At 39.5% G+C, this 15,129-nt stretch overlaps 2 protein-coding genes across 3 annotated transcripts in view; one reads left to right on the top strand and one right to left on the bottom strand.

The window, feature by feature from the left end:
* The window catches only part of LOC101851277, a 20,070-nt gene extending 9,789 nt beyond the window's left edge, over window positions 1-10,281 (bottom strand). Inside the window, exons 1-2 of one of the 2 annotated variants that reach the window (XM_035970663.1) lie at window positions 10,204-10,281; window positions 538-899 (exon numbers count right to left, since the gene is read on the bottom strand). In XM_035970663.1, coding sequence (XP_035826556.1) covers window positions 538-712 — 175 coding nt within the window. In that variant the 5' untranslated portion in view covers window positions 713-899; window positions 10,204-10,281. Of the gene's footprint in view, window positions 1-537; window positions 900-2,587; window positions 2,713-10,203 lie in introns of those variants that run through there. The other variant, XM_013084575.2, reaches the window with a different exon arrangement.
* A 77-nt stretch (window positions 10,282-10,358) lies between these two features.
* The window catches only part of LOC101851054 (GDP-mannose 4,6 dehydratase), a gene marked incomplete in the record, with an annotated part of 53,623 nt that continues 48,852 nt past the window's right edge, over window positions 10,359-15,129 (top strand). The window contains 2 exon segments of the mRNA XM_005101891.3: window positions 10,359-10,538; window positions 14,047-14,091. Of these exon segments, the coding sequence (XP_005101948.2) occupies window positions 10,479-10,538; window positions 14,047-14,091 (105 nt within the window).

Below are 15,129 nucleotides of genomic sequence, written 5' to 3'. Positions count from 1 at the left end.
ATAACAACAAAATAAAAAAACAAAAACAGTTTAAACAAAATACAAACCAACAACAACCGTGCGGCTACTTTCGGTTGGGACCTCAGAAAGGAATGGTTTGTTTTCTTCATCTTGATCAGTCCTGCCTAAGACGGCCACCTGTCTTATAAAGCCTTTTTTCTCCTTGACAATGGTGGCCGTCTTACACATGTTTGACTGTAGTAGGACTGATGCATGCCATTATCAGAGGGGCTAGGAAAACACTTGAGAGGTGTGAAGTTTTGACCACTCCTTGCCGACTGGACAGGTGACCCTTGATCCCACTGGCTGGGCCTCTAGAACTCCCACCCTTTCCCCCTAAATTCCCCTGTCAAAGATGGTAAATGTCTAAGAAGAAGGAATTTTTCCTGGCTCCCTTGTGATTTCGTCTTACACATGTTCAACAGTACATATGCAAAAGGTAAAAATAAAGAAGAAAAAAAGAAACAGTCATAGGGGACAGAGAGATGATAAAAAGAAGAATATATAAATAAATCATGGAATTACTCGAAATCCTACCATGCTTTATAATCAGTGCTCTGTCCCATTTTGAGGATATCATCAGACTCTCCTCCAGGTCAACACAAGTCAGATGCACTACATCAGTCTCCAAATCAAATCCTTTAGCATGAAATATCTCCTGATATTTCAACATTCCAATTCTTTCCAAGAAATAATTCACATCATTCTTCATTTTTAATGTGTGTCAGCTGATGATACACAATGACTTCCTGCAGTTTATTAAATAAACTCGACTGAGTCAGGAAGAATATTGAATGGCGTCATTTGATTTGTAAATGCTAGGCTGTTCCTGAATTGAAGGAGACTGAACTTTTCAATCCTTCACTCTAAGCTTTCAGACACTTCAGATGAAAAGGATTCTGTGGAGAAAAAAAGAACATGGCATATTATTTTTGAACTAATCATTTTACAGTAGTATTTTTGTTTGTATGTTACTCCCTGCTCATATTCATTCTTGCTTTTCGACTGACATCATAAACAAAAGAAGGCAATATTGTCTTATTATATCAAATCAAGTTGATATGGTATTATGAGTATAGTTCCAGGAGATGTACAGTGTAAAATGAGCTTTATAAATTGCTTTCCACACATAATTTTTTACAATGCACTGTTTACATTCCCTTATAATTATTGGGAAAGTAGAATGGAGACTGACATAAAAGTATGAAGACAATCTTAAATTTATTTTTTTTTACAGCAAAAGTGATTTTTTATCCGAGTCCTCTTGACAGCATCAAAAGCAAAATTACCAGACCTGTTCTATTCCTGCTGTTGCTTTTCTTAATTAATACAAGTGATTGATCAGAATACAATCTATTGTCTTAGTTTCTTTATTTTTATGCTCCTCTGCTCAGAAGTTACTATCATTCCCGCCCCCAACTGATGAATAAACCCTTTGAGTTTGAGCCCTGACCTCCCGAGGCAACTGCGCCCCTCTGCCTGAGCTCCTGTGGGCAATTCACGCCTATATTTGAACTAAGTTAGAATGCTTATATTCTTTAAAAAAACGTAATAGATAAAGACTTGAAACATTGTGGCCTGACAGTACTTTATCTTCAAACTAATCAATACATCCTGTGCAGTAAAGACAGCTTTCTATGTGCATTATCAACCTGCATGTTTCGTGCAAAAAAAAATTATCAATTTTTCATCAAGCTACTCACAACTTCTATGGACACAAACATCTTTGCAAAGCCTTAGCTACAGTAAATACTACAATATGTCCTGACTGGTCAATTAATTACATCACATAATGCAAAAGGGTCTTACTCAATAGAGAACCGTATGGCTTGGCATATTGACAACTTTACGCTCTACTGCTAGGGCTCAAAGGGTTAAAATAAAAGGGGCCAAACTACAATCAATGGATTTTATGAAAATCTCTGTCAAACCTAATTGTGAAACATCAAATTATGAGAAAATAGAGGGGGGGTCATGCCTCCCTGAAATCTCCAGTATTGTTAGAAAATATGTACGGGGCAGGACACCATTTCTCACTAAGAGTCTTATTTTCTTCGTCACTTTGGTAAAAAATTTGCTGTTGTAGCAACTGAAGCCAAGGAGCAAGAAATGTCACATCTAGGAGGCTATTCAAGACAATCAGCCACTCACCCACAACATGCAATTGTTACTGCGCAGCTAGTCTTTAGAGGTAATAAATAATACAGTAGTCTCCACAAAAGATCCAACCGCTTATGATCCTGCTGTTTGTTTTAAGAAAACAAAATTTTTACTACAGAAAAGTCACCCCTAAGATCCACTCTGAAGGTCTACATTCAGATAAGATCCTGCATTTCAGATCATAATCTATGGAACAAAAACGTGGGCAGGCACAGCCGATCAACCAATAGTGAAAAGTTGAGATCATTGAACAGCCTGTTGCGTCAAAGATCAGTTGCTCTCGTGAATGTGATCACAAAAGGGTTGTAAAACTCGATGAAACGGCGCGCTGTTTGCCCCAGACGGAATCACACCGAGGTGTGAACTGACCAAAGCATTCGTTTTCCCCAAATGTTGCACTCACATCTCAGCCTCCACCTATACTTACATCACAGGATGGATGGGTCAGGCCTACAAGTTCACTTCAGGCAGGATCATATCGAACTGCAAACTCTTCCCTGACTGTTGCAACAGTTGTCTTTACTCCTGAATTTGTGAGACAGACTAAATTTTAATTGGTGTGGTCACAACGTAATGCTGCATAAGGACAAAGGCGGGGCAACTTGGTCAGAGATGGAAAGCTATTGTTGTTGACAGGTAAAAGTAAGGGAGGGGCAACTGCATAAGTGCAGATCTTGAGACTCACGATAGGAAGATAAATAAAAATGGCATCTCATGCCACTGTGATAGGTCATCAAGGTTGACCACTCTTTGCTCGCCATAAGTCATAGAATGATAAATCTACCTAGGGGACACGTCAGTTCATTTTAGATTTAGATTTAGAGTGAAGGGAGACCATTTTTACCAGTTGTGAGCCTTAACATGGGTCACCGCAGATTCTTCCCTTGGTGCGTCTACTAAGATCCCATTCACCTAAGATTCGGCATTTTCCTTGCTCCCAAGCACCGGGATCTTAGGCGGAGACTACTGTAGTCCCCGTTGTTTTATGACAGGTTATCACAGGAAAGACAGACTTTTTTGTCCCCTTGGTATTCTTTAACTTTCCCTTCCGTCTCATACTTAGCTACCAGAGTCCATTTTGCTCTACATATTGATGCGCTGAATACGAATACCAACTTCATTTCTATTGCAAATTAATAGTTTTTCAAATATTTGATTGCTCTTAATCGAGCTATATCACACTATGCCTAACCGTGCAGTAATATGTGCGCTTCGGACTAATTGGGAGGTTTCAGGCCCTGCCCCCCTGGGGTAAAAAAAAAAATCGGGGAGGGGGGTTATAATCAGAGCTGTTAAAGTACTTTTAAAAAAGTACTTAAGTACAAATTTAAGTACAATCTAAAAAATGTACTTAAGTACAGTAAAAGTACTTTCCTATAAAATGTACTTGAGTACAAGTACTTTTTAAAAAAGTACTTATGAGTACATTTTGAGTACTTTCTGCTAATATGCTAAAACACTTCAGCGCTTATGCAAAACATCATATTTTATAACTTATCCAGTATATTTGACAAATTAGGCTATTTATTACTAAAAATGTAAACAGTATACAAAGCATTTGAATATACAATGTACGCACTGAACAGTGGAAATGGTCCGTGAAGTTGAACAAAAAACAACCCAAACGAACAGACGCAACTAGTGGGTAAGTGATATTATGAATAGAACTTGTTTGAGCAAGACAATGTGATCAAATCTAAGTCAGTCCTACAGGTTGGAAAGTTCTACAGAAAGAGTATCCAAATTGAAAAATGTAGATACAAAGTTGCTCTTAAGAAAACATAAAATTGATGAAAATGGCCCACATAGAAATGGAAAAGTGCATTGAATTCTTCATTAACAAATCCTCAAGGAATCAATGTAGCCTTAAGCAAAAACCACCCAAAAAAAGTTTTAAAAAAATTTAGGCAGCCTAAAAATTGTTAGATACACATTGAGAACACAGTTTCAGTTTCAATTGATTACAGTGGTCTGACAGATTTTGGTCACACTGTGTAGTCCACAGCGCCAACGGCAAACCAAAATACAATAGTTTCCTAGAGTCTAGTAAGTAGTGTAACCAAAGATTGTCTACTACAGTAGTCTCCGCCTAAGATCCCAGTGCTCGGAAGCAAGGAAAATATGGGATCTTAGCCAATGAAGCCAAGGAAGAATCTACAGTGACCCATGAACTAACGTGACCCCTGGGTGGATTTTTGACATATATGGCAAGCAAAGAGTGGTCAACCTTGATTACCAATCACAGTGGCATGAGGCATGCCATAAATAATATTATATTATACACACTCATTAGCCTATCGTGAGTCTTGAGATCTTTATCTACGTTTATCCAGTTGCCCCTCCCCTTTACCTGTCCAACAATTTTAGCTTTCCATCTCTGATTGAGTCCCCCCCCCCCCCCCCCAACCTCCTTTGTCGTTACGCACCATTACGATGTGACCACACTAATTAAAATTCAGGTTGTCTCGCGAATTCGGGAAAAACTGCTTTCAATGGTCAGGGAAGAGTTCACAGTTTGATGTGATCCCGCCTGGAGCGAACTTGTAGGCCCTACCCACCCAGGGAGTGATGTAAGTTTAGGTGGTGAGGTCAGATGCGAGTGCGATGTTTGGGGAAAAGAAACGCATCGGTCAGTTCACACCTCGGTGTGATCCCGTCTGGAGCAAACACTGTACCGTTTCAAGGAGTTTTACAACGCTTGTGATCACATTCACGATAGTGGCTGATCTTTGAGGCGACGGGCCGTTCATTGATCTCAACTTTTAACTCTTGGCGGTTGATCGGGTTTTTGTTCCGTAAATTATGATCAGAAATGCCTGCACTTACCCTTTCATTAAGCTACCAAAGTACTCAAAATGTACTTAAAAAGTACTCAAAAGTACTTTTATAAAAAGTATCGGAGTACAGTAAAAGTACTGGTTTCAAAAATGTACCGGAGTACAGTAAAAGTACCGAAAATAGTAACGTAAGTACAAGTACCAGAGTACTTGTACTCCGTTACTACCAGCTCTGGTTATAATATACTAAGGTATCCCCCTGTTTTAACCCATAATTTGATATTTTACCGCTAGGTTTGAAATTTTCTTGACAATTGATTTGAGACAGTTTTTGGTATTTCTTCCACGAAGCAGTGCATCTGTGTGAGGGAGTGAAAGTAAAAATTTACCGTCCCATTTTTAAAAAGGCCGGCTCTAGATCTATTTCTCCGAACGCTTGGGGACAAAAACTTGAACTCTATTTCTCCGAACGGTTTCCGTTCTCGAGATTTGTAGATAATTTGCGAATGGAGTGGCCTGCGTGCGCGCGCGTGTGTGAGAGTGGGCATGTGTGTATCATGTGAGTGTGCGTGTGTGTGTATAAGGTGTGAACAAGGCGTCGTGGGACGTGAATGGATTTTATTTTGGCCGGCTCTATTTCTCCGAACGCTCGTAAAAATAAACTTGAACTCTATTTCTCTGAACGGTTTCCGTTCTCGAAATTTGTTGATAATTTGCGAATGGAGTGGCCCACGCGCGCGCGCGTGTGTGAGTGAGTGTGTGTAAAGTGTGAACGAGGCGTGGGGGTGAGGGGACACACCTTAAGAAAGCCCAGCGGAAACATCAAAAGACAGTCACTGCAGTGGAACCCACAAGGAACATGAGGCAAGGATAGGCCACGGGAAACATGGAGGAGATGCGTGGAAAGAGACATGAGAGAGATGAAGCTCACTTGGATTTTTACTTGGAACGAGTTCAGAAGGATGGCTCAGGACAGAAATAAATGGAAGGAGCTTGTATGTGGCCTATACCTGGCCAGGGGTGAAAGGCATTAAAGACGATGACATGCAAAATAGGTTACTGCCAAGGTCGAGCAGTCTTGTTTTCTCGCAGTACCTTTTGAAAGCATTTTCAAATTCAGTATAGTCTGGGAACGTTGCCCCAAGTTCTACAACTGAAGTATCTGAATATTCAGACATTTTAAAAATCTCTAGATCTAGCTCTAGAAATTGAATTCGATGCAAAAAATGCTTCTTCCGAGTCCCCACAGAATGGCAGAATGAAAGGTGACGCCTAAATCTTGCAAATAACCAAAAAAATATCCAGAACGGAAACCGTTAGGAGAAATAAAGATTAAGTTTATTTTCCCGAGCGTTTGAAGAAATAGTCACTTCGTTTTATTTTTGTTTACATGAAGGATTTTAGAGTTTGCTTTAGGGGTGACTTCTCGCAGTATCTTTTTGAAGGTATTTTCGAATGAAGTGTATAATAGTCCAGGAACGTTGCCCCAACCACAACTGAAGTATCTGAATATTCAGACATTTAAAAAGCTCTAGACCTAGATCTAGCTCTAGAAATTGAATTCGATGCAAAAAATGCTTCTTCCCAGTCCTCACAGAATGAAAGATGACACCTAAATCTCGACAAAAAAACAAAAAATCTCGAGAACGGTAACCGTTCAGAGAAAAATAAATCAAGTTTATTTTCCCGAGCGTTCGGAGAAATAGTCACTTCAGTTTTATTTTTGTTTACATGAAGGATTTTAGAGTTTGCTTTAGGGGTGACTTCTCGCAGTACCTTTTGAAGGTATTTTCGAATGAAGTGTATAATAGTCCAGGAGCGTTGCCCCAACCACAACTGATGTATCTGAATATTCAGACATTTAAAAAGCTCTAGACCTAGATCTAGCTCTAGTAATTGAATTCAATGCAAAAAATGCTTCTTCCCAGTCCTCGTAGAATGGCAGAATGAAAGATGACACCTAAATCTCGGCAAAAAACCAAAAAATCTCGAGAACGGTAACCGTTCGGAGAAATATAGATCAAGTTTATTTTCGCGAGTGTTCGGAGAAATAGTCACTTCATTTAAAAAAGGCTGGCGTTATTCTCACTCCGGGTGAGAATTAATTTCCATTTCATTCTCACTTGGTCTGAGAATACAACTATGGGACTACCATTATCGTTGTAGTAGTGTTGTTGTTCTTTCATTTACAACCAAAATTACCGCAAAATGAGCGATTTAGAGGCCGATTTTGCTGAAACCAGAGAGGAAAAAATTTCAGATGAAGTTGTCTGTTTTCTATAAATAATAATAATAATAGATACCATTTGTATAGCGCATATCCCCGCTCAACAGCAGGCTCTATGCGCTTTACACTATATTATTACCCCAGCAGACCAAAGAACACTCTGAAACATTCTCAGCTTCCCAGGAAGCATACAGTGCAAGCAGCCGATTAAGCGCTCAAACACTAACAAACTGACAAGATCTTTCGCTGTCAATAGCCGGGTACCCATTCCCACCTGGCTGAAGTGAGGAAAATTCGTGTAAAGTGCCTTTCCCAAGGACACAACGTCGGGCCCCTGACGGGATTCGAACCCGCGACCTTACTGTTGCGAGTCCGAGAGCCTAACTACTAGGCCACCGACGTGATTTCTGTCTTTTGAACCAGTGTCAGCTGTGCACAAGGGCTCTGTTGATTTGGTTGAAAGACTTGAAAAAGGTTTAGGATACCGCTTGGGGGCGAAACATTTTTTCAAGGATTTTTTTGTGAGTGTTCTAGATCTAGATCTTTACCAGATGATCAGTGTCAAAACCCAACATCCCATAACTCAAAACTATTTAAATGAAATAAAAAGGGCGGAAACGAAAAAAACGCGTGAGAATAATATGAAGGCCGGCTCTATTTCTCCGAATATTTGGGAAAATAAAGTTGAACTCTATTTCTCCGAACGGTTTTCGTTTTCGAGATTTGTTGATAATAAACGAATGGAGTGGCCCGTGTGAGTATGTGTGTGTGTGAGTGTGTATGTGTGCATGTGTGAGTGTAAGGTGTGAAGGGGGGGGGGGCTGGAGGGATTTTTTTTTTACATGATGGATTTTAGTTTTTGCTGGGTGACTAAATGCAATTTTAATAGGTTACTGCAAAGGTTGAGCTGTCTTGTTTTCTCTCAGTACCTTTTGAAGGTATTTTCAAATGAAGTATAATAGTCCGGGAATGTTGCCCCAACCACAACTGAAGTATCTGAATATTCACACATTTAAAAATCTGTAGATCTAGATAGATCTAGAAAAAAATCTAGATCTAATATCTAGATCTAGATCTATATTCTACCTTTAGAAATTGAATTTGATGCAAAAAATGCGCACCGGGTGAGAATAGCCAAAAGACTCGCCTGCACTATTCTCACCTCGGGTGAGAATAGAGGTGGCCTTCTTGGCTATTCTCACCCGGTGCGCGTTCACCGTTATAGCCTAGAACTAGGCCAACAAATTTTGCGTTCACCCTAAACCACAGAATTCTACACTGTGATAACAGAATATTTGTAGAATTCTGTGCCATGAACAAACGTTCCATTACAACTGTAGCCTACTAAAAGCGTACAATTTTGTCTGTGGGCAGTGGAGAGAGAGAGAAAGAAAGAGAGAGAGGAGAAGTGCGAGAACTTTCGGGCAAAACAAAATGGCGACCCGCGTAGTTCGGCTCCATTCGAAAAGTCGTAGCATCTTTGTAGACAACCAAATTAATTTACTTTTGTGTTTTAACATCATTTTTTAACTTTGTTTAGGTCAATTTGATCGTCCACACCGATAGACAGTATTCAGAAAGAGACAGAGAGAGAGAAGAGGGGAGGGGTAGATCTTGCGAGAACTTCCGGGCGGGTGAGAATAGCCACTTTCTTCGGAGAAATAATCTAGAGTTCAACTATATATTTTCAAAAACGTTCGGAGAGTTAGATCTAGACTAGTCACTTCGTAATATGAATGTGGGAGTATTCTATTTCTATGGGGTGAGAATAATCACACCGTTTTATTTTAAAAACGAAGTGGCTATGCGTACGGCTCCTGTACTGCGATTATTATAATAATAATAATAATAATAATAATAGATAGCATTTTATTATTGGAAGTGGCTATTCTCATCCGGGGTGAGAATAGAAAAACGATCTACCTCTCACCCCGGGTGAGACTTGCCAGCGTAGGCTATTCTCACCCGGTGCGAAACAAGACCTGCTTTTCCTCATTTTGGAATATTGTCTATCGGTGTGGATGATCAAATTGATAAAAGCCAAGAAAAAATTACGTTATAGCACAAAAGTAAGCTAATTTGATCGTCTTCAAAGATGCTTTGGCTATTTCACTGTTCGAATCGAGCCGAACTACGAGGGTCGCCATTTTGTTTTGCCCGGAAGTCCTCGCAAGATCTACTCCTCCCCTCTCTCTCTCTCTGTCTCTTTCTGAATACTGTCTATCGGTGTGGACGATCAAATTTACCAAAACAAAGTTAAAAAATGATGTTAAAACACAAAAGTAAATTAATTTGGTTGTCTACAAAGATGCTACGGCTATTTAACTTTTCGAATTGAGCCGAACTACGCGGGTCGCCATTTTGCTTTGACCGGAAGTTCTCGCGCTACTCCTCTCTCTGTCTCTTTCTCTCTCTCTCCACTGCCCACAGTCGCCACAGACAAAATTGTACGCTTTTAGTAGGCTACATTTGTAATGGAACGTTTGTTCACGGCACAGAATTCTACAATTTTTCTGTTATCACAGTGAAGAATTCTGTGGTTTAGGTTGAACGCAAAATTTGTTGGCCTAGATCTAGGCTATAACGGTGAACGCGCACCGGGTGAGAATAGCCAAAAAAGACTAGCCTGCACTATTCTCATCCCGGGTGAGAATAGAGGTGGCCTTTATTATTAGGCCTAGATCTAGATCTAGATCTAGGCCCTAGATCTATAGTTACTAAAGATATATATATCTAGATCTAGAGAATCTGAAGACAAGAAGAGATAGACGCGACTTCTTTACTTTTTAAACAAAACTGTCAAACTTATATTTGTCAGAACTTTGCATTTTTGGTCACTTGAGTTGAGCCTTGGCCTTGAGTTTGAGAGAATTAAAATCAAACAGTGCTCCTCACAAGAAACACAGAAATATTTCTTCCCTTTCGCTTGGTATGTAGCCTATTTTGTCATAAACATTAATCGGCATCCGACAAGACAACATTGATGGAATGACAAGTCTAGATTCTCAACGGCAAAGAGTGAGAATAAACTGTGTTTACCATGGAAGCCGCCATTTTGTTTAAGCTCAGGTCCGCATCAAATACTTCTCCTGTGCGGATTGGCAAAAAGGCTATTGGCGTCCGTAGAGATAACTTGATCAGCCAATGGCATTGCTCTGTTCATTGACAGCGTGGCTTATTGTCTAACATAAAATAGGTGTGTCCATATCTTCGCAGGTCCATTGATTCCACGTCTTGTTGTAAACAGATCAAGCCTTCTGTTAGCCTGCTGCCCGTCCAGAGCTTTTGTGTTGATCATAATTTAGATAGCGAAAATGAGTGAAAACGGTGCATCCGGACGAAAAGTAGCCCTTATCACAGGAATTACAGGCCAAGTAAGTGCTTTTACTACAAATAAATAGATATACTAGATTCTAGATCTGGAAGTGGAAGTAGAGATAAAAATACTTTTCTCTTACTGCAACTTGATGACTTTGTTAGAATATTAGAAGGCTAACATCTAGATTCTAGATCTAGAATAATATATATCTAGAGACTATAATTAGATCTAATCTAGATCTACTAGATATCTAGATCTAGATCTAGATTTCTAGATCAAGATCTACTTGTAATTGTATTATTTATTATATAGAATCTATATATATATCAATATCTAGATATAATATAATAGACGTCTAGAATCTGGCTGCCTAAAATAACACCCATGTCTCGCTATTCTCACATAACCCATCCATGTCGGACCATGTCTTGCTATTCTCCCCTGAGAATAACTCATACTCATACTCGCTGTTCTACTGTTCTCACCCCTCCTCTCCAACCCCCCGACATCTCGCAGGCCGATAAAATCACCTAGGCCCTTGGTGGCTTACCGCATGCCGCATGTGGTTGGAAACGAATACTAATTGTAAACACGTTTTTCGCTTTTCAATCCGTTCGCTTTTTCCCCTCTCCAGTAATAAAAGGCTCACTACCGACACTACTGAGCGGGATGTGGGGCCGACGGGCCATTCGTTGTTTACTCTCACTCTCTGCCTGCACACAATAAATTATGGTTCAAGGAACAGAGAGCGTGTACAAATGTAACGAGACACAAGCACGAGACAATAAAATTTTAATGCTCTTGCACGACGGTAGAAGGGTTGTAAATTATTCAGACCGAATGGGCGAGGGCGTAAAGTCGTGTTAACTAGTGTAATAATTAAACAGTCCAAGCTCTTTTCTTGACTTTCATTTTTCTTTTCTTTTTTTCTAGCGTCTTGTTTCACTTTCTTCTTGAACATTTGGAGTTTGGAGCCAAAAAAGAGCCCCAGAACCAAATGAAATTCTCCGGGCCAGACACGATCCAACCAAAAAAGCCAAATTTCTAGGATTTGGCTCCAAACTAACAACCGTGACTGTTGAGCATTAGCCCTAACCCCCCCAGGGTCATGCCCGCTAATTTCAGCCCTGATCCCTCTAGGGTAATTTCCGGTAAAACGCCGAGGGGGTGAGAATAGCGAGACACGGGTTATTTTCACCCGATATTATTGGCCAGTTTCAAGAAACAAACTTTTTCAACAGTTAGTGTATTATTAATTTATTAGTAGTATGTTGGAGCAGTTTGATGGCTCTAATTAGCCTCTGAGTATATTTTTATGTCAGTTATCTTCTCGAAGGAACTGGTTGATGAAAATTAATGAAAGTACAATTTTTCTTAAAAAGCGTGTCTAACCTCTGCATAGGCATACCTTTATAAATCTGGAGCCTGTGAGTTGTTGTTTCAGGATATAATGTTAACCTTTGTTGATTGTCTTTGTTGAAGGCTTGATTGTGCCAAGCTTGAGTTGAGTAATGTCAGTACATTGTCCGAGCTTGATGCATTAAAAAATACAAACTTTAGAGCAGGGTGTTGGCATCCTTTTCAGCTGCGTAGGCCACTTGGGAGCTCAGAGAAGGCCCACAAGGTTGTGGCATAAAATGAGGTCATATACTGAACTGTCTACAAATACCATTGACAACTCTTTATCATACTTAACTGACCTTGACTTTAAAAAAAATCTTTAATAGCATATCTACTAATTCTCTCTTTGTCTCTCTCTTTCTTTCTTTGATGTAGTTGTGTACCATGTTGTCATATATGCCTTTACACACACTTGAACTTGGATAGAGTCCAAAGCTTGCTGCTCAAACAACTCCAACTGGATGTCAGAAGGGCCATCTTCATGTAGATTATCAAAAGGAGTGCTAATGATTTTCAGCTCTTGGACGTGAGATTGCTCGTCGAAGAAGCGTGATCATAGGAATTTATCCTTTGACGCATTCTTTGGTGTCAAAAAGGGCAGCCTCACACTGGTCGAGATGGGAAAAGTGACATTAATTTTATGCTCCTTTGCTCAGTTGTTTCTCTACAACAGTAGTTTCACTTCGAATGCTCTTACATGGGGTTCCATGTCCGTAATGGTTATGTCACATCCTGGTGGCTATAGGTTCCAGTCATTGAGAAGAGAACTGATGTCTGTGGGGAAGCTGAGCTGTCTTGTCCAAAAACTGTTCAGAGCCCTTAAGATCCCTCTCACTGATGAAAGAGAAAATCTCATGACGGAGGGTGAAGACATGCTTCAAGACATTGCCATGGCCTCAGTATGGTAGAGTAGGCCACCTTTTATTAGAAGATGCTTTCATCCCTGCTGCGGTGGCCTTCAGCGCGTCTTGGTAGACTGAAGTGGAATGTGCTGATTTTCTGTGTGAAACAATGCATGAGTCAAGACAAAGCCCAGTAGGTCAGAATAAAATGAGGAGTATTTGACCAGACCGATACTCTCATTAGGTTGTAACTAGACTTTAGTACTGATATTTTTTTTGTAGCAAAATATTCAATACTCCAAACGTATTAAAATCTTTGGGAGCAGAGGTCAGCAGCATGTAAGCCTTTATTGATCATGGTTTTACTACTTTCGATAAGAAACTTATTTAGTTAGCAAAGACAGATGAATTTCAAAGCATTCTACCTTTATTTTGAAGGGAACATTGATTTGTGTGCAAATGAAAATTTAATCCTGTTTTGAATTTTGAAAACTGGTTAATAAATGATACATTTTACAATGGCCTTTTTTTTATATCTTAAAAAGGGCCTCTTTTGTTCATTTTGTTCTGATTTTCTAAAAGAATATTGAACCTTGCTCTAATGGCCACACGTCCAAGACAATTTAAACTGTACAAACGATCACTTCCCACCTCTCCTATTGTGTTAAGAAATATTTTAATGACACTGTCCAAGACATCCACCTATCCAAGACAGTAGGACAATTTCAACTGTGTACAAGAAGTATAGGCAGAAAATCTTTGACTTTGGGAAGGGAATTTGTTGTCAGATAGAACTAGAAAATTTTGCTATGTTTAGTTTGACCATTCTATGATTATTTGAAAAGTTTTAAGACTCAGGAGTAACGTTATGTTTTAAATTTAGATTGAAGCACAACAAGGATACTATTGGTTCATACCCCCTGCATGCGATAGCACTGCCTGCTGGCTCTGGTTTGCCCAGCGTGGGAATGACGTGGATCAGCTTTGCTACAGTTAGGGAGCTAGTTATGAGCATGTGGTAAAGTTTTTAAAAAAGAGAAAGTCTAGTGACCCTGTTCCTGAAGAAGGGTCCAAAGTGTACTCTCTTTCTCATCTCCCTTTCTCTCAATGTTTTCCCTTTTCTCAAAACACAGGGCTAATGTTCACCACAACAGTGCTGGGTGTTTAATTATTCATAAACTATGCTAAATAATGTTAAAGAAATGCCCAATCTCTCTTCTTACCATTGATACTGACCATACCCATTTTTTTATGCAGGAAAAGGAAAGCTTTTCATTTTCACGACTACCATTCTAATGTATTTTTTGCTTTTCGTTTCAGGATGGATCATATCTTGCAGAGTTTTTGCTTGGCAAGGGATATGAGGTATGTGAAGTGGATAAGCCCATTGTGTGATACATTATTTATAGTTTATTTGACATGCTTCTTTCTTTTACTTAAAATGAATTTTGTATGAATGAAGTGTTAAAAAAATCGTGAATGGATTTTAATTAATTTAATTGCTCTTCACGGAAAACAATTTTATTTTAAAATGGGGAGAAGAGTTTACAAGCTTTAGTTGAGATGTAAGTATTGTGACTTTTGATGGAAAAGCTTTCCTGGTCCAGATATATTACTTAGATTTAAGTTCAACTTGATCCAAAATGTTTATTGTATGTGTGCACACGCCTTAGGAACTTTTGCATGAATTGTCTTCTTTGAATCCCTAAACATGCTTCCTCTCCCCTTCCGAGAAAAAAAAAATTGTTTGTTCTATCACTTCTCTGTCTGTCTGTGCTGTCTCATACTCAAATGCACTGCTGAACATTCTTGCGTGTATGCTAAGAAATACCCACATGCGCAACTATAGCATTTCTGTCTTTCAATTTAATGATATGTGTATAAACATTATATTGTAAGACTTTTTGGGGGGCTGTCGTGGTTACCGTGTTTGCCTCTCATTCAGTAGGTCCCAGGTTCGGAACCTAACAATGAAGGTAAATGTTCTTCTCTAAAATGTTCTCCTTTCAACTTTTTTCATTCTCTCTAAAGCATGTTCTGTCGTCTGCTTTCACCTCCACTTTCTGCCCCCTGCCCCCTTCTCCGGGCTCCTGACTTTTTCTGCAGCCTTTCAACTGCTACTCTATGGCTCCTTTTTACTGCTGTCTTTCTGCCACACCCCTAATTTTATGGTAGCTAAGATCTGACACCTATCCTTCTCGGGTAAGAGCGAAAAAAACTCGGACGTCCCATGTGCAAGTTGCGCACAATAAACCAAAAATTAGAAGGAAAAAAACACTTAAAACCGAAACAAACAAGACTTCTTTACTTCGTCTTCTCTATACTTTGTTTACATGCCTCTTTCCCAACTCAACTCCTCCTCTAATTTCTCTCTCTCTCTCTCTCTCTCTCTCTCTCTCTCTC

The sequence above is a fragment of the Aplysia californica genome, unplaced genomic scaffold (genome assembly GCF_000002075.1).
Source record: "Aplysia californica isolate F4 #8 unplaced genomic scaffold, AplCal3.0 scaffold00303, whole genome shotgun sequence".
NCBI classification, from domain to species: Eukaryota; Metazoa; Mollusca; class Gastropoda; order Aplysiida; family Aplysiidae; genus Aplysia; species Aplysia californica.
Note: the sequence above shows the minus strand (reverse complement) of the source record. Positions and strands in the feature narration are given on the sequence as shown.